The 27,378-nt window shown below is 42.9% G+C and overlaps 1 protein-coding gene across 4 annotated transcripts in view; it reads right to left on the minus strand.

Annotated features, from left to right (window-relative positions):
- Positions 1 to 27,378, minus strand: part of ccdc24 (coiled-coil domain containing 24) — a 121,974-nt gene that overhangs the window by 45,177 nt on the left and 49,419 nt on the right. For 3 of the 4 annotated variants that reach the window (XM_063064447.1, XM_063064448.1, XM_063064449.1), the window contains exon 4: positions 24,055 to 24,222. The exons of the other annotated variant lie outside the window; for it this stretch is intronic. In XM_063064447.1, coding sequence (XP_062920517.1) covers positions 24,055 to 24,222 — 168 coding nt within the window. The remainder of the gene's footprint in view (positions 1 to 24,054; positions 24,223 to 27,378) is intronic. 4 annotated transcript variants of the gene reach the window in all.

The following is a 27,378-nucleotide window of genomic DNA, read 5'->3' on the forward strand; positions in this document are numbered from 1 at the left end:
TCCAAAAATAAATTTAATTACAAAAGTAATGAAGTTATTTAAAACAAACTATGGAAGCAATTTATTGTGTATTATTATTAAAATGTGATTATTGTTGTACATCAATACCAGCTGTTATTGTTGCGCATTATTAATACACTAATGTTATTATAGTGTGGGTTATAATATAGACAGTCTTAAATAAGCTAGTCTGTCTCTATACATGGACAACTCAAAGAAGAAATGGTAATTCTTAGCAAATTGACTAAAATTTTCAATATCCAGTAATAAGTGACAGTTTAACTCTGTGTTCCTCTGCCACAGAGAATATCACATTTATTTCCTGTTAATGAAGACAAACAAATACCCTTTTGTAATATTTACAGGACGGTTACAGCTCAACACCAATGCAAACAGGTAAAACATCTACATCTCTAACTGAAACTTTTGCATGTCTTTATACAAATTCGTTTCTATAACAACACCCATCTTATGCAACCTTAAATTAAGTAGGCCAATTTATAAAACTGAAGTGTCTCAGCACAAAACGTCAACTATTTCTTCCAACACCTACATCTCTAATTGAAACTGGCTGGAATTTTGTCATTAAATTTTAATAACTCTTAAATAGGTATTTATGTACATCAAAGGCAATCAGATATGTGACAAATTTGGTAATAACATGGTGTTAGAAACAGTCCTTGAATCTAGAGCTGAATAGGTCTCAATGCAGCAGTGGCAATAACCACAGTGGTAATATAGTAAAAGCATGAAGACTAGCGTGCTCTCTGTATAAACAGTTATCAATGAATGGATACATTGATAAAATATTGATGAGCCTAAATACCACTTGCTTGACTAGCTCCATAAAACATGATGTAATCAAGGTTCAAGAAATACCTTGATTTAGAAAGACCAACACATTTGAAGAACTAGATTAAAGGAAATTTATAGAGCATGGAATATTTTGCCACAGAGAGTTATTACACAGAGATTGCTACATCCTTAAAGAGAAGATGAATATTTGAAGCAAAGGGATATGAAGTTCTGGATAGGAACAGTGGAATTAGTTTTGGATTGATCTGGAAAAGAGCTACCACACAAGTACATATGAAAGCAGTCAAATGGGAATCAGCTTGTTTTATTAAGTTGATTCAGGTTGCCAAATATATCCTACTCCAAACAACACACGTCATCTCCAAGAGAACAACCATTTCATCATTATTACCACCTGAATAGTGTTATTCCTTCCACTCGTACCTACAAATCCCTCCCACCATTGCAACAGTTTCTCTCATTATCTTTCCGCCTTTTGCTAAGTGCATTCTTTATAGAAGGGTCAGATAAAATTAGCTCTCAAACAGGTATTGTGCTGAACATGGAGGTTGAGTGCAATGTTCATTTAAACAGTCTTCTTTGAAGAGTGGTGGAACAGAGCTTTTGAACACTTAAGACAAGCAGAAATATTCTTGCTAAGCAGGAGAGTGAAAGGATACCACGAGTGGACAAGAATGCAAAGTTGTGGTTACAGCCAAATAGTTAATATTTTAGTCTTAAAACTTTTGCATGGCTTTATACAAATTCATTTCTATAATAACACCCACCTTATGCAACCTTAAATTAAGCAGGCCAATTTATAAAACTGAAGTGTCTCAGCCCAAAACAGCAACTATTTATTCCACTCCATAAATACTGCTTTACTTACTGAATTTTTCCAGCTTTTTGTTGCTCAAGGTTTCCAGCATCTGCAGAATTTTGTGTCTATAAAACTAATTTATTTGAAAGCATCAATGTACAGTTGCTAAATTTGCTGATGATGGCTAGGAAAGGGAGTTGTGATGGTACCATAAAGACACCACAAAGGCATGTGATGCTGGTACCACACAGCTCGAAAACAAACTGAGTTCAATTATGCCTTCTGCTGTGCAGAGGCGGCATGTTCTCCAAGTAACTGCATGGGTTTCCCATGACGGCTCCAGTTTCTCCCCACAAGACATGCTATTTGCAGCTTAGTTAATGTAGGAAGATAGTAGGAATGGGCGTATGGGAGTGAATTATTAAGAAGTCAGTGAGTGAAATGGGATTGTTGAATGGCACCAGGAACCACAATGAACTTGATGGGCCTAATGACCTCCTTCTACATTGTAAGGAAAGAGGGAAATAATTAAGGGTAATACATAAAATAAAACAGATGTTGGAAATTCTCAGCAAATCAAGCAGCATCTGTGAAAAGGCAAAGTTCACATTTCAGATCCAAGATTCTTCATCAGTTCTACTGCTGACCTGCGGAGTGATTCTATTATTTTACCTTTTACTTCTGATTTCTAGCATCGGTTTTATTTTTATTTTCAATTGTGCTATTTATTTGGAAGGTATTGTTCTAGTATTCTGCAAGTGTTCACTTTTGATAAATATATCAATGATCCATCTCCTATTGAGTTTTTCTGTTGGATATCAGAGAAAAGCAGGTTCTTCCTATGTCCCTGTCAACATTCACCGTCCAAAAAAAAAACAATCAGCTGAGAACTCTACTCATCAATTCTTATGTACAAAAATAGCTGAACAAAGACTGTTACACTTCAGAATAACTAATTGCACACTCTCTCCTCATCTCAGTCAGCAATCATCTCTGGATTCTGTATCACTACTTCCCTTCTGCTCTTCATACTAGCTATTTCATCCCTGCCCCCCATGCACCCACCCCTCCACGATGCTGCGGAACCCACTGAGTTCTTTCAGAGGACTATTTGTCTGGACAGTGGGTTTTTCTGCCTTCAGGGGTCCTGAGAGACAAGAGGCATGTCATCTTTTTGCTAGATATGTTTACAAATGCAGTTCTTCTATAAATATCTTAGGTAATATTTTTCTTTCTTGGGGGATTAGTTGCATTGCTTTACAGCTTCTCAACTGATGTGGTCCAACAGGATTTGGTATGAATCAAGAAAATGTTTCTTCCTCACTGCTATCAACCTCAGCTCCAATTTTGTTTCCTTCTCTCCTTTTAGTCTTTTCACTGTCTCTTCCCTCTCTCACTTGCCCATTTGCAGTCCTAGATCAAAAGATTTTTTCAAGACAATGGATATAAAGTGTTTTTAATTACACTTTACATTTGGTTTCAATTAATCATTCTGAAGTGCTTTAGATTTTGTATGCCACCAAACTCCTCAACTATCTTGTACACAAGTATTTGAGTAAAGAAAACTTCTATTACATTTACCTGCTTTCATTCAAAGATATAGTTTTAATTCAGTATATCATTTCCATACAAATATTTGAATTATTGGAAAATTGAATAAGAATTCTTGAAATATGGCAGGAATTACAACATACCAATGAACTTATTTTTATTTATATACAGGTGTTCCCCGCTTTTCAAACGTTTGCTTTACGAAACCTTGCTGTTACGAAAGACCTACATTAGTTACCTGTTTTCGCTAACAGGAAGTGTTTTCACTGTTACGAAAAAAGACAGCGCGTGAAAAGAGGCAGCGCGTGAAAAAAGCAGCGCACACCCCGAGCAGCCAAGCTCCTCCCCCGGCTCTAGCCGGCGTTGCTTAAACATATGCCTGTGAGCAGCCATTAGCAAGATGAGTTCTACGGTATCGGAAAAGACGAAAAGAGCTCATATGGGTATTACACTTAGCGTAAAACTAGACATAATTAAGCAGTTCGATCGTGGTGAACGAAGTAAGGACAAAGTGAGTTTGGCTTGTGGAAGGTGACAAAGATGATGTTGAAGAGGTTTGGCATCCCATGACCAAGAACTGATAGATGAAGAGCTGATGCAATTGGAAGAGGAAAGGATAACAACTGAAACCGAATGCAGTAGCGAACGGACCAAAAATGAAGTCGTCCAGGAACTGAACGTGAAGCAACCGCGTGAGATTTTTGCTGCAATTGACAACAATGATTGCAGAGAAGTACGACTTTAATTTTGAAAGAGTACGTCGGTTTAGGGCATATTTGCAAGATAGGATTTGAGTGCTTACAAAGAAATGTATGATAGAAAAATGAGCGAGGCTAAGCAGTCAAGCATACTGTCATTTTTCAAGCCTTCCACATCAGGCACAGTAGACGATGAACCTTGACCTTCGACATCGAGGCAGGCAGACGTAGAAGAAGATGACCTGCTTGCCCTGATGGAAACAGACGATGATGAGATGACACCCCAGTGTCCCACCACCCCAACCCCTGGGCCGCAGACCGATACATTGCTGTGGAGAATGCAGCGGTAGCCGGGACGCATCCAACGCATCTTTAAGAAAAAAAGCCGAAATAAACAAGCTAATTAATTAGGTGCCGGCCGGCACATAAATGTCGGCCCAGATCAGAGGCGATTGCTGATTGCCGATTGCATCGCCTCTGAGCTGGGCTGACATTTACATGCTAGACGGCACCTAATTAATTAGTTTGTTTATTTATTTCGGCTTTTTTCTTAAAGATGTGCTGGGTGCTTCCCGGCTACTGTTGCATTCTTCGCAGATGGGCTTCGGTCGGTGGCTTGAAGGTTGGGGACCATTGCACCACCCCAACCTCCGACGACTCAGCCTTACACATCATCATCAGTGTGCCAGGCGCTGTCTTCCCAATTCCAGTTAAGTGATACTACACTGTACATACATTATTTCTACTTTATGTAGGCTGTGTATTTTTATGCGTTATTTGGTATGATTTGGCAGCTTCATAGCTTAAAGGTTACTGGAGGGGGTGTTTCCGCCGAGAGCGCTTGTATGAGGTTTTCGCTACGGAGAACAGTGCGGCAATGATTGTAAAAAAGTATTTCTACTTTATATAGGTTGTGTATTTATCATATCATTCCTGCTTTTACTATATGTTAGTGTTATTTTAGGTTTTATGTGTTATTTGGGATGATTTAGTAGGTTATTTTTTGGGTCTGCCAACGCTCACAAATTTTTCCCATAGAAATAAATGGTAATTGCTTCTTCGCTTTACAACATTCCGGCTTACAAACCGTTTGAAAGGAACGCTGTACCTTCGGATGGCGGAAGAAACCTGTATTTAGAGATAAAGCGCAGAAAAGGCCATTCCAGCCCATTAAGTTACACAGCCGAGCAACCCTACACTAATCACAGAACAATTTACGACGATTAATTAACCTACTAACCAGTACTTCTTTGGACTGTGGGAGGAAGCTGGAGCACCCGGAGGAAACCCACTTACTCATGGGAAGGAAGTACAAACTTTAAACAGAGGACATCGGAATTGAGCTCCGAACTCCAATGCCCCAAACTGTTGTAGCATTGCATCAACCTCTACCATGGTGCCCTACTGATGGTCTGGAGTTTATTCTCACCTGAGTTGGAGAATTAATCTGCAGGATGAGCTGGTTCAACAGTATTTAGCCCCAATTCTCCTTTGTTTGTCGTGTATGGGCATGCTAGGTTTAACTGGCTAATGATCAGATAGACAGACAGGAGCAGAACTAGGCCTATCAAATCAGCTCCCCCATTCCATCATGGCCGATCCAATATCTCTTTCAACCCCATTCAACCATTCAATTAAAGTACATTTATTATCAAAGAATAGAAACATGGAAAACTTACAGCACATTATAAATTATACACCTTGAGATTTGTTTGTTACAGGAAGCCACAAAGCAAGAAACCTGAAAAACCCAATTTAAAAAAAGACCATAACCACTGCACAGAGAAAGAGGGGGAAAAAAACACACGCACATCATGCAAGCAACAACATCTGAACCAGACTGAGTCCTTAGATTCACGTCTCGGAGGAGCTGAAGTAGTAGGCCCAAGCCTTGATCTCAAGTTCATCATATTAGCGTGCCAAAAATGCTGCAGAACTCACAGAGATGGCAGCAACCATAGAGAGGAATGAACATTGTGGGAGAGTGAGTGAAGTCAGCCTGACCCTTACCTCTACAATCTCGTTTTCCAGTCTGTCCAGGCTGGCATTTAAATTGTCCAAGCACCTAGTAGTGTATTGCTCTAGGGCCTGAATCCTGATGCAGCGACACCCCTGGGCCACACTCCTCGAAGCCATTCTTGATCTCACCAAATTGGCTTGGCACTTGGAGCAATCCAACCTCGCACCCGGGTGAGGCAGGCAGGCATCAAAACTCCTCTGCATTGACTCCTCTCCAAATTGTTCACTCCAATAGCGACAGCGATAACAACTCCGTCTTGGGCACATTGCATTCTGGCTTTGCAATACATCTGCAGGGCCCATCCTTCGAATTAGCTTTACCTTCAATTGCTTCTTCATTGCTTGCAGTGACAGTTGACCACAATTTAGTTCAAAAACTTCTCCTGCCTTCTCTCCATAACTTTGACACCTTAATTCAGTGGTCCCCAACCGCCGGGCCGCAAAGCATGTGCTACCGGGCCACGAGGAAACAATATAATTTGGCGATATGAAACAATACGAGTCAGCTGCACCTTTCCTCATTCCCTGTGACGCCCACCGTTGAACTTTTAATGCACCCGAGGTCATCAGTGACCCAAGACGCAAATGATCCAAGCTATGCAAAGGAATGAGTCCGTGACCCATTTGTGAATGTCCCCAGTGAATCATCCATGTCAACGCAGAAAGAAGATCAACTCCTCGTGCTTGCAAATGACGGTGGGCTGAAAAGTATGTTTGACATAACATCTCTGCCGGCATTCTGAATATCCTGAGAAAGCCACAAAAGCACTGAAAACGTTGCTTCCATTTCCAACATCATATCGTTGCGAAGTGGAGTTTTCTGCAATGAATGAAATGAAATTGCAGAATAGACTGGACATAAGGAACCCCTTTTGAATATCGCTGTCTCCCATCACCCTTCAATGGGACCATCTTGTTGCAGGAAAACAAGCCCAGGGCCCCCACTGGTTCAGCGATATTGGTGTGTTGCAATGATTTTATATGTTCATACGAGCAAAATATGCGAAATGTTACTTAAAATGTTATGATGCTATTGACTTATAAGTGACTTATAATTCAGTGGTCCCCAACTTCTGGGCCGCGAAGAATGCACCCAACACACCTTTAAGAAAAAAGCTGAAATAAACAAGGTAATTAATTAGGTGCCGCCCGGCATGTAAATATTGGCCCAGATCAGATGCGATTGCCGATTGCATCGCCTCTGATCTGGGCTGACATTTACGTGCCGGGCAGCACCTAACCAATTAGCCTGTTTATTTTTGGCTTTTTTCTTAAAGGTGTGCTGGGTGCATTCCGGCCACCGCTGTACCGCTGCATTTTTCGTGGCCCGGAGGTTTGGGACCACTGTTATAATTGAATTATCACTATAATCATGCGAAGGAAATATGCGCCGTGTGTTTAATGTTAAATTCGTTAGATAAACCCCTTTAGAAACAAAATTGAGTGTAATATAAGTGACTTAAAGTTGACTTATCACCTATATTTCGGTTGTGATTAACGCCCCCCCCCCCACCGGTCAGCAAGAATATTATCAATATTAAACCGGTCCGCGGTGCAAAAAAGGTTGGGGACCCCTGCCCTAATTAACCTCCAGTTTAAATATACTCAATGACTTGACCTTCAGAGCAATCTATGGCATTTAATCTGTGGATTACCATCCTGTGGCTAAATAAATTCCTCATTTCTTTTCTAAATGGATGTACCTCTATTCCCATACCATGCACTTTCATGCTCGACTCACCCACTATAAGAAACATCCTCTCATATCCATGCCATCTAAACCTTTCAATATTCAATAGGTTTCAATGCAATTTTCACCCCCTCCACCTCATCCTTTGAAACTCCAGCGAGTACAGATCCTGAGGTGTCAAAACACTCTACATGTCAACCCTGTCATTCAGAGAATCATTCTCATGAACGTCCTTGGACCCTCTTCAGTGCCAGCACATCTTTTCTTAGATAAGGGGCTCATTACACTCACAATACTCCAAGTGCAGTCTGACCAATGCCTTATAAAGTCTCAAGACCATAAAACATAGGAGCAGAATTAGGCCATTTGGCCCATTGAGTCTGCTCTGTCATTCAATCATGGCTGAACTTTTTTTTTCACCTCCTCAGTCCCACTACCTGGACTTCACCCCATAACCTTTGATGCCATGGCCAATCAAGAACCTATCAATCTCCATCTTAAATACACCCAACAACTTGGCCTCCACAGCTTCACATCTACTCTGTCTACGCCTTTTAACATTGAAAAGGTTTCAATGAAATCCCCCCCCCATCCTTCTAAATTCCAGAGAGTACAGATCCAGAGCTATTAAACATTCCTCATATGATAACCCTTGCATTCCTCAAATCATTCTTGTGAACCTCTTCAATGCCAGCACATCTTTTCTTAGATAAGAGCCCAAGATTGTACACAACACTCAAGGTGAGGCCTCACCAATGCCTTATAAAGCCTCAGCATCACCTCTCACATCAAGGAGTCCCAAGTCCCTTTGCATCTCAGATTTTTGGATTTTCTCCCCGTTTAGAGAATAGTCTGCACATTTATTTCTTCTACCAAAGTTTGCATTTTCCAACATAGTATTTCATTTGCCACTTTCTTGCAAGTTCTGCTAATCTATTTAAGTTCTTCTGCAGTCTTTCTGTTTCCTCAACACTACATGCCTCCGACAACAATCTTCATATCATCTGCAAACTTGGCAATAAAGACATTTATTCCATCATCTAAATCATTGATATACAGCGTAAAAAGCAGTCCCAACACCGACCCCTATGGAACACCACTAGTCACTGGCAGCCAACCAGAAAAGGATCCTTTTATTCCCACTTGCTGCCTCCTACCAATCATCCAATGCTCCAATTATGCTAGTAACTTTTCCGTAATACCATGGGCCCTTATCTTGGTAAGGAGCTTCATGTGTGGCACCTTGTCAAAGGCTTTCTGAAAGTCCAAATATGCAACATCCACTGCATCCCCTTTATACATCCTACTTGTAATCTCCTCAAAGAATTCCAACAGGTTCGTCAGGTATGATTTTCCCTTGAGGAAACCATACCGACTTTGTCCCATCTTGTCCTGTATCATCAAGTACTCCATAACCTCATCCCCCCATCCTTAACAACTGCCTTCAACATCTTCCCAACCACTGAGGTCAGGCTAACTGGTCTATACTTCCTTTCTGCTGCCTCCCTCCTTTCTTAAAGTGTGGAGTGACATTTGCAATTTTGCAGTCGTCTGGAACCATGCCAGAGTCCAATGATTCTTGAAAGATCCTTACTAATGCCTCCACAATCTCTACTGCTACTCCTTTCAGAACCCTAGGGTGCAGTTTATCTGGTCCGGGTGACTTGTATACCTTTAGGTCTTACAGTTTTTTGAGCACCTTCTTCTTTGTAATAGTGACTGCACTCACTTCTCTTCCCTCACACCCTTCAACACCTGGCACATTGTTTGTGCCTTCCACAATGAAGACTGATGCAAAATACTCACTTAGTTCATCTGCTTTCTTCTTGTCCCGTTATTATTTCTCCGGCCTCATTTTCTAGCCGTCCTATATATCCACTCTCATCTCTCTTATTTTTTATATATATTTAGACAATAGACAATAGGTGCAGGAGTAGGCCATTCGGCCCTTTGAGCCAGCACCACCATTCACTGTGATCTTGGCTGATCATCCACAATCAGTACTCCGTTCCCGCCTTCTCCCCATATCCCTTTACTTCAAAAAGCTTTCTCTATCCACCTTGATATTGCTTGCTAGTTTGCTTTCATATTTCATCTTTTCCCTTCTTATGATTCTTTTGGTTGCTTTCTGTAGGTTTTCAAAAGCTTCCTAATCCTCGCTCTTCCTGCTAATTTTTGCTTTGCTATATGCCCTCTCTTTTGCTTTTACATTAGCTTTGACTTCCCTTGTCAGCCAGGATTGTACTATATTGCTAGTTGAGTATTTCAAATTTGAGTATCTCAGCATTACATCTTTGCTCTTATGTTTTAGTCCTCTCAAAGTATTGAAGATGGTGCCAGCGAACAATGCAATGTCCTTCAGACAATTCACGAAACTACGTCTTTCACTTCTCCTATCAAATATGATTATATTGCTAAGCTATGTGCAGTTGGAACCTGTGACTTACATTTTGATGGTGTTTTTGGGCTGATTGGGCGATCTGGAGCTTTGCCATCTCCAAGGGAGTTCAGTGCGGTTTAAAGCGGAGAGTGAGGCCTGGAGGCCAAGAAACCTGGGGACGGGCCACGTCTGCCTGTGTTTGACCGGTCTCTCTCTACCTCTCACTATCTGCTGCCAGAGGAAGGTGCTGGGGTCTTGTGTCTTGAGCAAGGTTTGATCAGCCTGGTTTGTGGATTGGATTCTGCAGTTCATGTTATATGTGTTTCTTATTTCTCCATTTTTTTTATTACTATTTTGTGCAATTTTAATCAGGGCAGACTGGCTCTGCAGCTTGCCGTCAACAAACAACACAGCACTAAATTGAACTGAACATTTTTAGATTGTTTTAATGACTCTGGATTAATGTTTAATATTCTCGATGTTTTCCCCCCATTTTTTGCTATTTGCATGATTTGTTCTTTTTTTTTTGCATTTTGGGTGTTTGATGTATCCACAACCAATGATCTCACCTTAAGGAACACACACAAAATACTAGAGGAATTCAGTAGGCCAGACAGCATCAACGGAAAAGAGCATAGTCGACATTTCGGGACAAGACCCTTCAGCAGGACTCATAGTAAATTAACATGATTAGAATTTTACATCACAGAAAGAAGCCAGCTGAATAACAGAAGCTAGCCACTTCTGCAGACTCACTGCTTCCTCAACACTTCTTGCCCCTCCAGCTACCTTTGTATTATCTGCAAACTTGGCCAGAAAGCCATCAATTTCATCATCCAAATCATTGACGTATAATATGAAAAGAAGATGTCCCAAAACGGGCAGCCAACCTGAAAAGGACCCCTTTACTCTCACTCATTGCCTCCTGCCATTCCATGATAGTATCTTTCCTGTAATACTACGGGCTCCTATCTTGTTACGCAGCATCAGCGTAGCACTTGTCAGAAGCCTTCTGAAAATCCAAGTAAACAACATCCACTGACTCTCCTTTGTCTATCCTGCCTCTTATTCCCTCAAATAATTCAAACAGATTTGTCAGGCAAGACAAACTCTCTTTTGTATCCTCATTTATATTCCCTCTATATCCTTTGGTATCCTCTTTTATATTTCCCCTAAGGAAACCATGCTGATTTTTGCCTACTTTACCATGTGCCTTGAAGCACCCCAAAACTTCATCCTTAAGAATGGACTCCAACATCTTCCCAAGCACTAAAGTCAAGCTAGCTACCCTACAATTTCCTTTCTTCTGCCTCCCTCACTTCTTTAAGAGCAGAGTGACTTGCAATTTTCCAACCCTCTAGAACCATTCCAAAATTTAGTGATTCTTGAAAGAACATTAGTAATCCCTCCAGAATTTCTTCAACCACCTTGGGGTGTAGTCCATCTGGTCCAGATGACTTATCTACCTTCAGACCTTCTAATTTCCCCAAGCACCTTCTCTTCAGTATTAACAACTACACTCACTTCTGGTCCCTCACACTCTCAAATTTCTGGCTTACTGCTAGTGTTTTCCGGGGAGCAGAAGTGAGTGAAGACCAACACAATATACAACTTACTTATAGTATATTGAAGGCTCTTAGCCCTCAACCGCATCTCTTCCATTTCACGCACGTCTGCTCTTACTCATCCTCCTGCCACCTTACCAGGGATAGGGTTCCTCTTCTCCTTACCTACCACATCAGCTTCAGCGTTCAGCACATAATTCTCTAAAACTTCTGTCACCTCCAACTGGATTTGACCACCAAGCACATCTTTCCCTCCCCCCCCCCCACTTTCTGCTTTCTGCAGGGATCACAACCCTACGTGACTCCCTTGTCCATTTGTCCCTCCCCACTGATCTCCCTCCTGGCACTTATCCTTGCAAGTGGAACAAGTGCTACACCTGCCCCTACACCACCTCCCTCACTACCATCCAGGGCCTCAAACAGTCCTTCCAAGTGAAGCAACACTTCACCTGCGAATCTGTTGGGGTCATTTACTGTGTTTGGTGCTCCCGGTGTGGCCTCCTGTACATCGGTGAGACCCGACGTAGATTGAGAGACCACTTCATCTGGCAGAACAAGTAGGATCTCCCTGTGGCCACCCATTTTTAATTCTACTTCTCATTCCCTTCCAATATGTCCATCCATGGCCTCCACCAGTACAGGTTTCCCCCGCCATCCTAAGGTAGAGCGTTCCTATGAAACGGTTCGCAAGCCGAAATGTCGTAAAGCGAAGAAGCAATTACCATTTATTTATATGGGAAAAACTTGTGAGCGTTCGCAGACCCAAAAATAACCTACCAAATCATGCCAAATAACACATAAAACCTAAAATAACAGTAACATATAGTAAAAGCAGGAATGATATGATAAATACACAGCCTATATAAATTAGAAATACTTCTCTACAATGATTGCCTGCACAGTTCTCCATAGCAAAAATCTGATGCAAGCGCTCTCGGTAGAAACACAGCGCAAGCGCTGTTGGCAGAAAATCTCACGCAAGCGCTCTTGGCAAAACACGCTCTCCAGTAACCTTTAAGCTGTGAAGCTGCCCATTCTTACCAAATAACACATAAAAATACGCAGCCTATATAAAGTAGAAATAATGTATGTACAGTGTAGTAGTGTAGTGTAGCACCGTGGACTCTCTCACGGTGGTGTCTGAAAAGAGGATGCTGTCTAAGTTGCATGCCATCTTGGTCAATGTCTCCCATCCACTACATAATGTACTGGGTGGGCACAGGAGTACATTCAGCCAGAGACTCATTCCTCCGAGATGCAGCACAGAGCATCATAGGAAGTCATTCCTGCCTGTGGCCATCAAACTTTACAACTCCTCCCTTGGAGGGTCAGACACCCTGAGCCAATAGGCTGGTCCTGGACTTATTTCATAATTTACTGGCATAATTTACATATTACTATTTAACTATTTATGGTTCTATTACTATTTATTATTTATGGTGCAACTGTAATGAAAACTATTTTCCCCCGGGATCAATAAAGTATGACTATGACTAGTATCACTTACCGGAATTGGGACAGTGCCGAGCACACTGATGATGGTGTGTTAGACTGAATCGTCGGAGGTTGGAGTGGTCCAGTGTTCCCCACCCTCCAGGCCACCGACCGATACCGATCCGCAAAGAATGCAGCGGTCCAGCGGTAGCCGGAAGGCACCCAGCACATCTTTAAGAAAAAAGCCGAAATAAACAAGCCAATTAATTAGGTACCGCCCGGCACGTAAATGTCGACCCAGATTAGAGGTGACGCAATTGGCAATCGCCTCTGATCTGAGCCGACAATTACGTGCCGGGCGGCACCTAATTAGTTAGCTTGTTTATTTCAGTTTTTTTTTAACAACGTCCTGGATGCCTCTCGGCTACTGCTGCATTCTCCACGAATCGGTATCTGTCCGTGGCCTGGGGTTGGGACCACTGGGGTGGTGGGATACGGGGGTGTCATCTCATCGTCGATCTGGGCAGGCAGGTCATCTTCTTCTATGTCTGCCTACCTCCATGTCGAAGGTCGAGGTTCTTCGTCTGCTGTGGCTGACGTGGAAGGCTTGCTTTACTGCTTAGCCTCGCACATTTTTCTATCATACGGTTCTTTGTAAGCACTCAAACCCATCCTGCAAATATGCCCTAAACCAACGTACCTTTTCAAAATTAAAGTCGTACTTTATCACTGCAGCAAAAATCTCACGCAGTTGCTTCAACGTTCAGTTTCTGCACGACTTCACTTTTGCTACTGCATTCGGTTTTGATTGTTATCCTTTCCTCTTCCAATTGCATCAGCTCTTCATCTATCAGTTCTTGGTCATGGGATGCCAAACCTTTTCAACATCATCTTCGTCAGCTTCCACAAGCCAAACTCACTTTGTCCTTACTTTGTTCACCACGATCAAAACGCTTAATTATGTCTAGTTTTACGCTGTGTAACATCCTTATGAGCTCTTTTAGGCTTTTCCAATACCTTAGAACTCACCTTGCAAACGGCTGCTCACAGACACGTGTTTAAGCAATGCCGTTCCGAAACCTGGGGAGAGCGGCTGCTTGGGGCGCACGCTGCCTTTTTATCGCACGCTGCTTTTTCCACGCGCTGCCTTTTTTTGTAACAGTGAAAACACTTTCTGTTAGCGAAAACAGGGAACTAATGTAGGTCTTTCGTAACAGCGAGGTTTCGTAAAGCGAATATTTGAAAAGCGGGGGACACCTGTATTGCAATGAGGCCACATTTAGGTTGGAGGAACAACACCTTATAGAAACATAGAAACACAGAAAACCTACAGAATAAAAACCTACCATTTGGGTAGCCTCCAACCTGATAGCATGAACATCGATTCCTCAACCATCCGGTAATACCCCCCCCCCCAACACACAATCCCTCCATTTCCCATCCACTTTTCCCTCTCTCACCTTATCTCCTTGCCTACCTATCACTTCCCTCTGGTGCTCCTTCTCTTTTTCGTTCTTCCATGGCCTTTTGTCTCTTTCACCAATTAACTTCCCAGCTGTTTAACCTCATCCCTCCCCCTCCAGGTTTCACCTATCACCTAGTGGTTCTCTTTCCCCTCCCCCCACCTCTTAAATTTACTCCTCAGCTTTTGTTCTCCAGTCCTGCCAAAGTGTTTTGGCCCGAAACATTGGCTGTATGTTTTTTCCCACAGATGCTGCCTGGCCTGCTGAGTTCCTGCAGCATTGTGTGTGCGTTGTTCACAATATACTCAAGTTCGTCTGCCATTTCTTTATTCCTCCCATTACTACATCTCCAGCATCATTTTTCAATGGCCCAGTTTCCCAATCACCTGCCTTTTACTCTATATTTGAAAACACATTTATATTATTGGGCAGCTTATATTCATACTTAATCTTATCTCTCCTTATAGCTTTTTAGTTGCCTTCTGTTGTTTTTAAAAAGCTTCCCAATCCTCGAAATTCCAATTATATTTTGCAACATTATATGCCCTCTCTCTTGCTTTTATGGTGTTTTTGACTTCCCTTGTCAGCCATGAATGCCTCATCCTCCCGATAGAATACTTTTTCACCTTTGGTATGTATCTATCCTGCACCTTCTGAATTGCTCCCAGAAATACCAGCCATTACTGTTCTGCCATCATCTCTATAGTATCCTGTTCCAATCAACTCCCCCGTCATGCTTCTGTAATTCCTCTTTCCCTTTCTCCTGTGGTCCACTCTCCTTTCCTATCAGATTTCTTCTTGTCCAATCCTTTATCTTTCCCACCAACCTGGCTCCATCTATCACCTTCCAGCTAGCCCCCATCCCTTCCCCCAAATATTTTATTTTGGCGTTTTCTCTTTTCCTTCTCGATCCTGAAAAAGGGTCTTGGCCTGAAATGTTAACAGTTTATTCATTTCCATGGATGCTACCTGACCTGCTGAGTTCCTCCAACATTTTGTATGTATTGCTTAAATTCTCATTTGTTGGTGCTTTATTTCCAACAGATCGAGACAGGTAGAGAGGGGAAGGGATGGAGTTGGGAGACATGAACCATCTTTATACCAAATTGTACATTAAGCATGGAATATAACATTTTACTCTCTAATGCTGATGAGATAATCTTCCAGTAGTTTTTGGCCAGGAAGTCAGAGTCATACACTTAGTCTTATAGAGCCATATAGCTGAGACACAAGTCCAGTATAGCTACTACACCCATGCTGTACCATACTTCTGCCCAAAATCGGTGTGTAGTGCCCTGGTTCACATCTTTACTGTTATGCTGTAGATATTTCATTTAGCAGCTCTGTAAGAGCTGATTATTCTGCTTTCAGCCTGTTTGGGTTATTTTTGAAGATAAAGGTTGATGTGGAATGTGTGCCATCCAATTAGCGGGAGGTTCCTCTTGGTGAAGGACAATAATGTTGGTCTTGGGTTTTTGTTCGAGAGCAGATGAAGAGAGAAGACGCTGGGTAGAACTGGTTGTAACATATGATCCAGTGGGAGACCCTCTTGTTTGAGATAGATTGTGAGTGACGTTCGGAAAGCAGTGTGTGCTTTCACCTTGACTGAGGGCCCACTGTGCGAGTGACAGAGAAGTTCAAGATGAGCTCCAACTTGTGCACATTTGACTGTTTAATTAGAATGGGCCCTTTTCTTTTTGTTATTCTTTACTAACCCTTTAGCTAAGATTCATAAATATAATTCCTTTGATCGTATGCAGTGTACTATCTTATTTCGTGGCATTAATTTGTAATAGGGTAGCGAATTACACAGCATCCACACAAACGGGTGGGAGCTCCGCCCTCAATCTCACTTATCTGGCAGGGCCGGAGATTGTCTTCCCTAGACTTACTCAGCAGATGAAACCAGAGTGTTTCATTGTGGGAGTATCATCCAGGATCTATTTCATTGGATGCTGTGCGATTACCTCCTACCCCGAGCATTGACCCAGAGGGTTGTGTGTTTAAGTCTGTGTTAAACTATTGTTCGGTAAAGTGATTATGATCCGTCGTTATAGATGCTGCAGGGGTGGAGCGGAGGTTTGATAAAGACTTTGCTGCGGGCAAAGACTTTGTTCTAGTTCAGACTTGCACTGACGTAATAGCAGTAGAACTGCCTAGTACTATCAGGCCCCCAGCAGAGGGGGCCCATGGGCTGTCCATACTTCCCGGGAGGACAGTAAAACTGTCTGGTACTGTCGGGGGCCCGTGGGCTGTCCATGCTTTCTGGGAGGACAGTACAACTGCCTAGTACTATAGGGGGCCCATGGGCTGTCCATACTTTCTGGGAGGACAGTACAACTGCCTAGTACTATCGGGGGCCTGTGGGCTGTACATACTTTCCGGGAAGACAGTAGAACTGTCTGGTACTATCAGGGGCCCGTAGGCTGTCCATACTTTCCGGGAGGACAGTAGAACTGCCTGGTACTATTGGGGGCCCAGGGGTGTCCATACTTTCCGGGAAGACAGTAGAACTGCCTGGTACTATCGGGGGCCTGTGGGCTGTCCATACTTTCCGGGAGGACAGTAGAACTGTCCAGTACTATCGGGGGCCCGTGGGCTGTCCATACTTTCCAGGAGGAGGGGAGTGAAGGCGAGCGTGCCAAATCGGAAGCCGAGTTTCCCGTAATTGGGGGTGGAGACTTTAAAGACAAGTTACTCTCATTTCTGCAGAGTCAGGGGAAGGAGTGGTCTGATGTTGAGGGTCTAATGAGTCCTCTAGTGTGGGCTGAGCATTCTGAGTTGGTAATGGCCCTTACTTTCCTGGTGAATAAATGGCAAAATGCCCAGGTTCAAAGTCCCAGTTATCGTAGGCTCAGCCCATTTTCAGAAACGAACCCACCCCTAAAGGGGAAGAGGAGTATGAGACTTGGGCAGAGCAGACCCCTCTGTTGCTACATGAGGGGCAGTGCTCTGATGACAAAAAGACAGTAATTGGTTGAAAGTTTGAAGGGGCCGGCTGTTGACTTAGTGGGATCTGTAAAGACAATCCTTTTGTTACCTCTGCAGCCTATATGCAAGTGCTAGAAAAGGTGTTTGGCGTGTCAGAAAGCCCATTGGAGCTTATGACGGGGTTTCAGAGCATGGAGAAAGAGAGAAGCTTTCTGCCTACATTTTTCTCCTAGATAGGCAGCTAAATTGCTTGCGGCATAGAGGGGCCATTCAACCGGCTGAAGTGAATCAGTTAAGAATGGATCAGGTGGCAAAAGACATCCATTCGCAGGACCTGATCGCTTGGGGTCTCCAAATGTCTCGTAAGACATGCCCCCCCACCTCGTTTGTCGAGTTGATCAGAGAAGTAAAAGAGGAGGAATCAGAATCAGAATCAGGTTTATTATCACCGGCATGTGACGTGAAATTTGTTAGCTTAGCAGCAGCAGTTCAATGCAGTACATAATCTAGCAGAGAGAAAAAAAATAAAACAAAACATAATAAGAATGTGATGGAGGCGTGGAAAGCCTCTGTCCGTAGGGTATAGTCCTCGGTAGTGGTCCCTTTGGCTGAAGTGACCACTGATAAACCTGGGAAGTGGTGAAGGAGCTCGTGGCAGAGTTTAGGACTGAGATGTCCTGGTTGTTATCAGCAGAGGTGCCTCTCCCCCCCACCCCCCATTATGAAAGACTCCCTAAGGGGATGGGCTACACAGAGGGCTGCCAGTGTCTGGGATCCCACAAGAAGGGGAACAGCCAGTATTGTCTGTTATGACTGTGGTAAGGAGGGACACTTGAGGCCAGGAGTGTGAACGACGGGAAACCCCTCGGAGAGTGAAACCCCAAGTACCCAAGCAGAGAGACCCAATGAGGGAACGGCCTGGCATCTCGGGGTGAACACGGCCCAGCAATATATCCAGGAACATCCGAAAGCAAAAAAACCCTATTCCTGAAGGCTTAGTGGGGCCAAGCTCCAGTGTATCGCTATGGATTGAGGGTATTTATGCTAGAGCCATACTTGACACCGGTTCTCAGATTACTATGCTGTACCATTCATTTTACAACCGGTATTTGACACATTTACCATTGACAGCACTCAGTGCACTAGAGATCTGGGGACTTAGACTACCTGTATGATGGCTACTTGTCTTTGAAGCTGGAGGTTTCAGAGGCAGATGTGAGAGTAGCTGAAGTCCTTGATACATTAGTGCTGGTTTATCTAGACCCGACCGAGAAGGACGAAGCTTCAATTCTTGAGAAGACGAATACTCCTACTGTGAGGACGCTAATGGCAGCCTGCAAGGAGAAAGTTGGAGACAGCTTTCTGAAAACAGTGTCCATTTACTGTGTTCCAAGCTGCTTTGGAAGAAGTGTGTGGCCGCACTGGACTGGATGTTGAGCATAAATGAGGGACTGTATGGCTCACTTGGTCAAAACCAGTCGTGTTATGGCCTGGGGAAGTAGCAAGAATGATGGGAAACCCCAGATTTCCTGGAATGCCCGAGGCCGAGGCCCTCTTGGTGGATGATCCGGAAGACCACAAAGAGGAGTCAGCCTTACCTGATGGGGTACTGGTGAGGCCCGAACTGCAGGAGCCCTCAGTTGTACAGGTGAACAGGATGACAGTGAGTGTCAGGAACACTTTGGAGCGGGAGGTCATCCACAGGCAGGAGATGCCAATGGCGCACCTCTTCCCAGTGACGGTAATGCCTAGTGTTCCTGTGAGACAAGCTGGAGAGAAACTCTCTCTGAAAAGAGGAAAAATGAGTGCCCAGTCTTTCAATTTTAGGGACTCCTCGGTGCCTGGAGGTTGGAAGAAGAGGTTGATCGAGAAAATGCTGAAGCTGAAAGATGTCTTTTCTAATGACAAGTTTGATGTGGGTTGTTCTAAGAGCACTCGCCACACCATCCGGATGACACAGGACACCACATTCAGAGAAAGGTCACGGCGACTGGTACCTGGAGAGGTGGAGGATGTTCAGCAGCATCAGCGAAAGTTGAAGGAAACTGGGATCATCACTGAGTCCAGAAGTCCTTACGTATGTCCAACAGTAGTGGCCAGGAAGAAGAATGGGAAGGTACGGGTGTGGGTGGACTTTCGGACTCTGAACAGGCGTACACTCTCTGACAAGTATACAGTCCCAAGAATGGTGCAACGTGGTTCAGTGTGCTGGACTTGAGAAGTGGGTATTACCAGATACCCATGAGTGAGGCTGATAAAGAGAAGTCTTATCTAAGGTCTATGTCTGATATGAGAAGGGAGTTGAAAAAGGCTTATTAATTAGCTGAGGTCTTGGTTGCCAAGCAGAATCAAGGAAATAAGAGGTATGATCATTCACAGATTCACAGAGTCCTGATGAAGGGTCCCAGCCTGAAACGTCGACTGTACCTCTTCCTAGAGATGCTGCCTGACCTGCTGCGTTCACCAGCAACTTCGATGTGTGTTGCTTGAATTTCCAGCATCTGCAGAATTCCTCGTGTATGATCAAAAAGTTAGATTCTCCCACCTCATGCCTGGAGACCGACTCCTCAAAGAATTTGGGGCTACCTGGGAAGCACAAGTTGGCTGACTGCTGGGTGACTACATCCTATGTAGTGGAGAGTCAGATGCCAAACGTACCAGTTTTCAGGGTGAAACCAGAGGATGGGAATGAGCCTGTTAAGATTCTCCATCAGAACCACAAAAGGTGCACGTTGACCCAGAGCCTGACCTGGACCCTACACCTAGTAAAGGGGACTCTGTGGCAATGTGGAGAGACTAAAGAATCAGCAGCAGGAAAGATTAAATCAGTCTCCAGCCCTGAATAGGAACTCCCCACTAACTGAGGAAGAGTTTCCCAACCAATGAGGCAGGTGAAATCAGGGGGACTATCTGTGGACAAGCAGGTTTGGAGCTGGACCCCGAAGGGGGTCTGGGGTCTAAAGTAACTGTGAATGAAGCTGAGCTCAGCCAAGTGGCAGAACGATCCGAGTTTCCGGAAGGCACGATAGACAGGGGGAGGCCTCGCCATTAAGACCAGAAGTATCCCAAGGAGTGTCTGAAACTGAAGATGTGGATGATGGGATACGGAGGTCTCAGAGAGTCAGGAGACCCCCCCCCCCCGCCCAGATACGCTGGCCTACATAGCACTGGGGGAACGGAAGGTTGGGACTATCCCCCTAGTCAGACACGTCACTACCATTTACAACATACATCAAAGTTGCTGGTGAACGCAGCAGGCCAGGCAGCATCTATAGGAAGAGGCGCAGTCGACGTTTCAGGCCGAGACCCTTCGTCAGGACTAACTGAAGGAAGAGTGAGTAAGGGATCCCTTCAGTTAGTCCTGACAAAGGGTCTCGGCCTGAAACGTCGACTGCGCCTCTTCCTATAAATGCTGCCTGGCCTGCTGCGTTCACCAGCAACTTTGATGTGTGTTGCTTGAATTTCCAGCATCTGCAGAATTCCTGTTGTTTGCGTTTAAACTACCATTTACAAATGGGTTGGAGGTTCTGACTCACAGAGTTCTTTTGAAAACAGCGTTATTAATGATGGGATGACAAATCACTCCAAAGTCATGAAAACATGACTATTTGTGGTGGTGGGGTGGGGGGGGGGTGGAATAAAGAGTGTAGTGCCCTGGTTCACATCTTTACTGTTACGCTGTAGGTATTTCATTTAGCAGCTCTGTAAGAGCTGCTGTTCTGCTTTCACCCTGTTTGGGTTATTGTTGAAGATAAGGGATGATGTGGAATGTGCATCATCCAATTAGTGGGAGGTTTTTCTTGGTGAGGGAAAATAAGGTTGGTCTTGGGCTTTTGTTGGAGAGGAGATGAAGAGAGATGCTGGGGAGAACTGGTCGTAACATACGATCCAGTGGGAGACCCGCTTGTTCGAGATGGATTGCGAGTTCAGAAGGTGGTGTGTGCTTTCACGTTGACTGAGGGCCCAGCACGCGAATAACAGAAGTTCAAGATTAGCTCCAACTTGTGCACATTTGACTGTTTAATTACAGTGGGCTCTTCTCTTTCTGTTATTCTTTACTAACCCTTTAGTGAAGATTCATAAATACAATTCCTTTAACTTTATGTACTGTCTGTTATTTCGTGGCATTAATTTGTAACAGGGTAGTGAATTACACAGCATTCACACAAACAGAGTTTGGGTGGGGAGGGGGCCCATGCTTCATTCTCACACGTTTGGCGGGGCCAGAGGTTGTCTTCCCTGGATTTACGCAGCCAAGAAAACCAGAGTGTTTCAGGTGAAAAAATGAACGGCTACCATGACCTAGGTTATTGAATTGATCCTTCAAGTTGCACCAATTTTTGTCATAAATAACTTCTGAAAGTTGTGTTGTTTATATCAGCCAGAGTAGCCTTGTAGTTTATGACACTGGACCAGTAAACCAAAGGTAACCTCAATTGTCACTATGACAAGTTATAAATCGAGTTCAAAAATTACATTTTTGTGGAATAACTCTATAAAGCTTATTGATGTTCCATAGCCATAGACTATTTGATGACTCAGATAATTTAACTAGAGCCAATCCAAACATAAACCAAGTACTGTCGTGTTTTTCCTTACCTGATTCAGATCAGAGGCATTCACAGAATAATGACCTTGGACACTGACACCAAGTTAGACTTGAAATCCACACTCATGAAAGGCATACCTAGCTCAGTAAGTCATCCACCTCCCCCACATCAGAAGAAATGTCACCTCTTGACCCTGGCACCAAAGCAAATTTAAAACAAACACCCTGGAAACATTTTTCAAACCAGCTGCCTTGCTGAAGATCAGATATGGCTGCTGACACCAAGTAACACTGAAACCAAGACCTACAAGTAACCCTTTTATCCCAGGTTAAGGCCCTCATCCAATCCCAAGCTGTCTCTATCTTAGCCATGACAAGGATAAAATGCTGACCTATCCTAAATTTAAATGTTTTGGCAGAATATGACCACCACCATGAACTCTATCTAACATAAACCTGGGTGATCTTCAGGACAGGGTGGCCAGACACATCGCAGGTTTAATTGGGATAAGTAACACCTACTGCCTTACAAACAAAAAATAATATTCAATAGTAGAATTAGGCCATTTGGCCCTTTGAGTTTGCTCTGCCATTTTATCACAGTTGATACAATTTTCCTCTCAGCACCAATCTCCTGCCTTCTCCCCATATCCCTTCATACCCTGACCAATCAAGAATCTATCAACTATGTGTATAGATACACACACACACACACACACACACACACACACAATATATATATTATAGTTTCTGTTCACAGAAATAATCACCATCACGATTTAAAATAAAGTGGAAATAATAAAGCGATCAGAAAGAGGTGAAACACCATCAGTCATTGGAAAAGCGTTAGGCTACAGTCGGTCAACGATCAGAACAATTTTAAAGGATAAAATGAGAAGGGCCTTGCCCGATCAAAGCTACAATTATTTCTAAGCAACGTAGTGGTTTAATTATTGGGTTTTGGGGTTTCGGGTTTTTGATCCTTCACATCAACCCGGCATGGTTGGAGAGCACACTCGGGAGCGCTCTGTCACTGGATCGAACTTGGGAACTTCCGTTCCCGAGCCCAGCGCTGAAACGTACATTTCTTAAGTGTTTTATATGCATAGGAAGGTAAAATATATGATATATAAAAAGACAAGGCCTCCACAGCTGCCTGTGGCAAAGAATTCCACAGATTCACCGCTCTCGGGCTAAAGAAATTCTTCATCACCACTATTCTAAAAGATCGCCCTCTATCCTGAGGCTGTGTTCTCTGGTCGTCAACTCTCCCACATAGGAAACATTCTCTCTACATCCACTCTATCAAGGCTATTCACCATTCGAAAGGTTTCAATAAGGTTGAATGTTAACATGGCATTTGCCTTCCTCACACAGGCTCAACTTGCAAATTAACCTTTGGCGAAGCTTGCACAAGGATTCTCTAGTCCCTTTACACCTGAGTTTTTTGTATTTTCTCTCCATTTAGAAAATAGTGAACTCTTTCATTTCTTCGACCAAACTGCATGACCATACATTTCCTGACACTGTATTCCATCTGCCATTTCTTTGCCATTTCTTTGCCCTTTCTACTAATCCGTCCATCTGAAGCCTCTCTACTTCCTCAAAACTACCTGCCCTCCATCTATCTTCATATCTTCTGCAAACTTTGCAAAAAGCCATCAATTCTATCATCCAAATCACTAACATATAATGTAAAAAGAATCTGTTGCAACACGGACCCCTGTGGAACACTAGTCACTAGCAGCCAGTCAGAAAAGGCTCCCCTTATTCCCACTCTTTGTCTTCTACCAATCAGCCCCTGCTTTATCCATGCTAGTATCTCTCCTGTAATACTATGGGCTCATAGCGTGTTAAGCAGCCTCACGTGTGGCAACTTGTTAAAGGCCTTCTGAAAATCCAAGTACACAACATCAACCGATTCTCCTTTGTCCGACCTAATGGTTACTTTTTCAAAAAATTCCAACAGAATTGTCAGGCAAGATTTTCCCTTGAGGAAACCACACAGACTACAGCCTATTTTATCACATGCCCCCAAGTACACTGAGATCTCATCCTTAATAATCAACTCCAACATCTTCCCAACCACTGAGGTCAGACTAACGGGCCTACAGTTTCCTTTGTGTAATAACTTACAAAAAATATTTTATGGCACAAACCTTTCACTTTCAGAGTTGTTGACAGTTTGAGAGCTTTGCAATACTATCCATTTGTCTTTCGCATTCTTCAGATTTCCAGATCTGTTTGGCATATTTGCAGCTTTATTTTGTCCCAGTGCAAAACTGACAACATCAGGATTGTAAGATGAAAGTGCATCACTCTCATCCCTAAAACAAAGGAAGTGCATATATCAAGACTTTGGCACAAAATACAATATGTCTACTAAAAGTTTGAAAGGTAATGATAACAAACAGGAATAAGACTTTTTCAGAATCTACTTCTTTCCTCTCTCTATCTCTCTCCCCATGCATCCATAAGAAAGTAAAAAGTTTTGTAAATTTCAACCCCTTTTTAAGTATAATAATAGTTTAGAAATTCTTTCAGAAACTATAAAGCTAAAGATATAGGAGCAGAATTAGGCATTTGGCCAGTCAAGTCTGCTCCGTCATTTCATCACAGCTGTTCCAATTTTCCTCACAGCCCCGGTCTCCTGCTTTCTCGCCATATCCTGACCAATCAAGAACCCATCAACCTCTGCCTTAGATGTAAATAAAGATTTGACCACCACATCTGCCAGTGGCAAAGACTTCCACAGATTCACCACTCTTGGGCTAAAGAAATTCCTCCTCCTTTCCGTTCTGAAAGAATGTCCCTCTATTCTGAAGCTCTGTTCTCAGTTCTTAGATTCTTCACACCCACTCTATCAAGGCCCTTTACCATTCAGTAGGCATCAATGAGGTCACCCCTCATTCTTCTGAATTCTAGTGAATACAGAGCCAGAGCCATCAAACACTCTTCATATGACAAGCCATTCAAACCTGGAACCAGATTTGTGAACCTCCTTTGAACACTCTCCAGTTTCAGCACATCCTTTATAAGCTAAGGGGCCCAAAGCTACTCACAATACTCCAAGTGAGGCCTCACCCTGCTTTATAAAGTTTCAACATTACATCCTTGCTTTTATATTCTAGTCCTCTTGAAATGAATGCTAACATTCATTGTGCCTTTCTCATCACACACTCAACCTGCAAATTCATCTTTAGGAATTCTGCACAAGGTCTCCCAAGTCCTTTCGCACCTGAGTTTTTTTTTTGTATTTTCTCTCCATTTAGAAAATAGTCAACCTCTTCATTTCTTCTACCAACATGCATGACCAAACACTTCCCGACAATGTATTCCATCTGCCATTTCTTTGCCCGTCAGAACTACCCACCCCTCCACCCATCTTCATATCGCCTGCAAACTTTGCAAAAAAACCATCAATTCCATCATCCAAATCATTGACACATAACATAAAAAAAGAATCGGTCCCAACACAGACCCCTGTGGAACACTAGTCACTGGCAGCCAGTCAGAAAAGGCTCCCTTTATTCCCACTCTTTGTCTTCTACCAAGCAGTCACTGCTTTATCCATGTTAGTATCTTTCCTGTAATACCACGGGCTTGTAGCTTGTTAAACAGCCTCACGTGTGGCACCTTCTCAAAGACCTTCTGAAAATCCAAGTACACATCAACTGATTCTCCTTCATCTATCCTGCTTGTTACTTCTTCAAAGAATTCTAACAGATTTGTCAGGCAAGATTTTCCTTTGAGGAAACCATGCTGATTACGGCCTATTTTATCGTGTACCTCCAAGTACCATGAGACCATATCCTTAATAATCGACTCCACATCTTCCTAGCATATGTTCCAGAACTTCCAGAACAAATTGGTCATCTATTGAAATATCAAAACCTAAACTATCAGTCAAATCTAACACAAGTCCAGGTCAACAATATTGGAAGAATGTGTAAGGCAGGGGTGGTGAACTTTTTTGAGAGCATGTGTCCAAAATGACAAAAAAGAATGAGCTCTGCTGGTTATTTATGTCTATTCATCGCTTTACTCTTAATAAAAGTATAACAGAGACCTTGAAATAAATGAAGCACTATAGAAAGCTGTTCAAAAACTCACACTAATCTTTTAAAAAGACAATTGAAAAAGTAATATTTCTAAATAGTACTGATTTATGTAAACATTTACTATCCAAATACTGATGTATACATCAGGTTTGTTGAAATTCGAAATGTATCATCCAATGTCACATGTTCTTGCAACTGTCTAACTGGTGCCAAGCAGGTGTGGAATGGTTCCTGTGAAAACATCTCACTGCTCTCAGATTGTAAAAATTTATTCATTGCTTCATTTGGCAGAAAAGATCATTATTATGATTTTTATTTATGGGTGGGGTTTAAAGAATTGAGTACTGGCACTGCAGACGTGTGTGAACAAACCTCCTGGTGTTCCATATTGGTACCTCACCCTTGATGAGGTGCATGAATGTTTACATAATGATTTAAAATCACTTGTATCAGTTGCATAAAGATCAAGATCTTTCATAAGATTTAGTATGTAACACTACTTTTCAACTGAGCGTCATTGAATGATCGACTGCAAGTTCACACAGCTGCCTGCATTTAGTCTCTCAGACATTAATTCTGCAGCCAATTCTCAAAAGGGCAGAATCCCATGGTGGAAACACTCTTATAGTGATGAGGATTACTGCTATTGAATCAATTAATTTTCCAATTATAGGAGAGATAGCACAAAGTTCTTAAGATCTCAGAAGACATCTCACCAGAGATGGTGAGGAACAGTGCCCACTGAATGTACTCTCTTTTTACATTAAAATTATCCAAACTAGCCTCCCCTCTATTAATATCATCTACACCTTCTGCTGAGGCAGAAAAGTACACAACATAATCAAGGACCCCTCCTACCTTCATTCTCTCTTCAAACCACCCCAATCAGACAGAAAACACAAAAGCTTGACAATAGATCCCTTCAGGCTCAAGTATAGTGGGATAGAAGCTGTTATCAGACTCTAACGCACCTCTCACACAAAAGGATGAACTCTTGATCTCCCAACATCTTCTGTCAGAGCTCTTGCACTTTATTTCACCGCCTACACCACATTTTCTGAAATTCTAAAACTATATTCTCCATTCTGTATTTCCTTTTTACTCTCTCTTGGTATACGTGTCAGTAATAAAGCAAACCCAACTCCCAGTACAGAGAGGCAATCTTAGAGGGTGGTCACGAAGGAGATCACTGGATCAATGTTGTCATGCAATCGCGGGCCTTTGAAAAATCTTGAAACACATGCAAATACCTTGGCCTGCTCTACCTGTTCCTATTATCTGAAAGAAAAACAAATTAAGTCTTCTTGTAATATGGAGTTTGTGTGATCTCCCAAATGCAGCAACAGTGAGGCATTACAAAGATCAACATCAGCGACGTAGACACAGTAGAAGTGTTCCCACGCAGGTCTGAAGCACAGTCGG

This window comes from Mobula hypostoma, chromosome 12 (assembly GCF_963921235.1).
Source record: "Mobula hypostoma chromosome 12, sMobHyp1.1, whole genome shotgun sequence".
Taxonomy (NCBI): Eukaryota; Metazoa; Chordata; class Chondrichthyes; order Myliobatiformes; family Myliobatidae; genus Mobula; species Mobula hypostoma.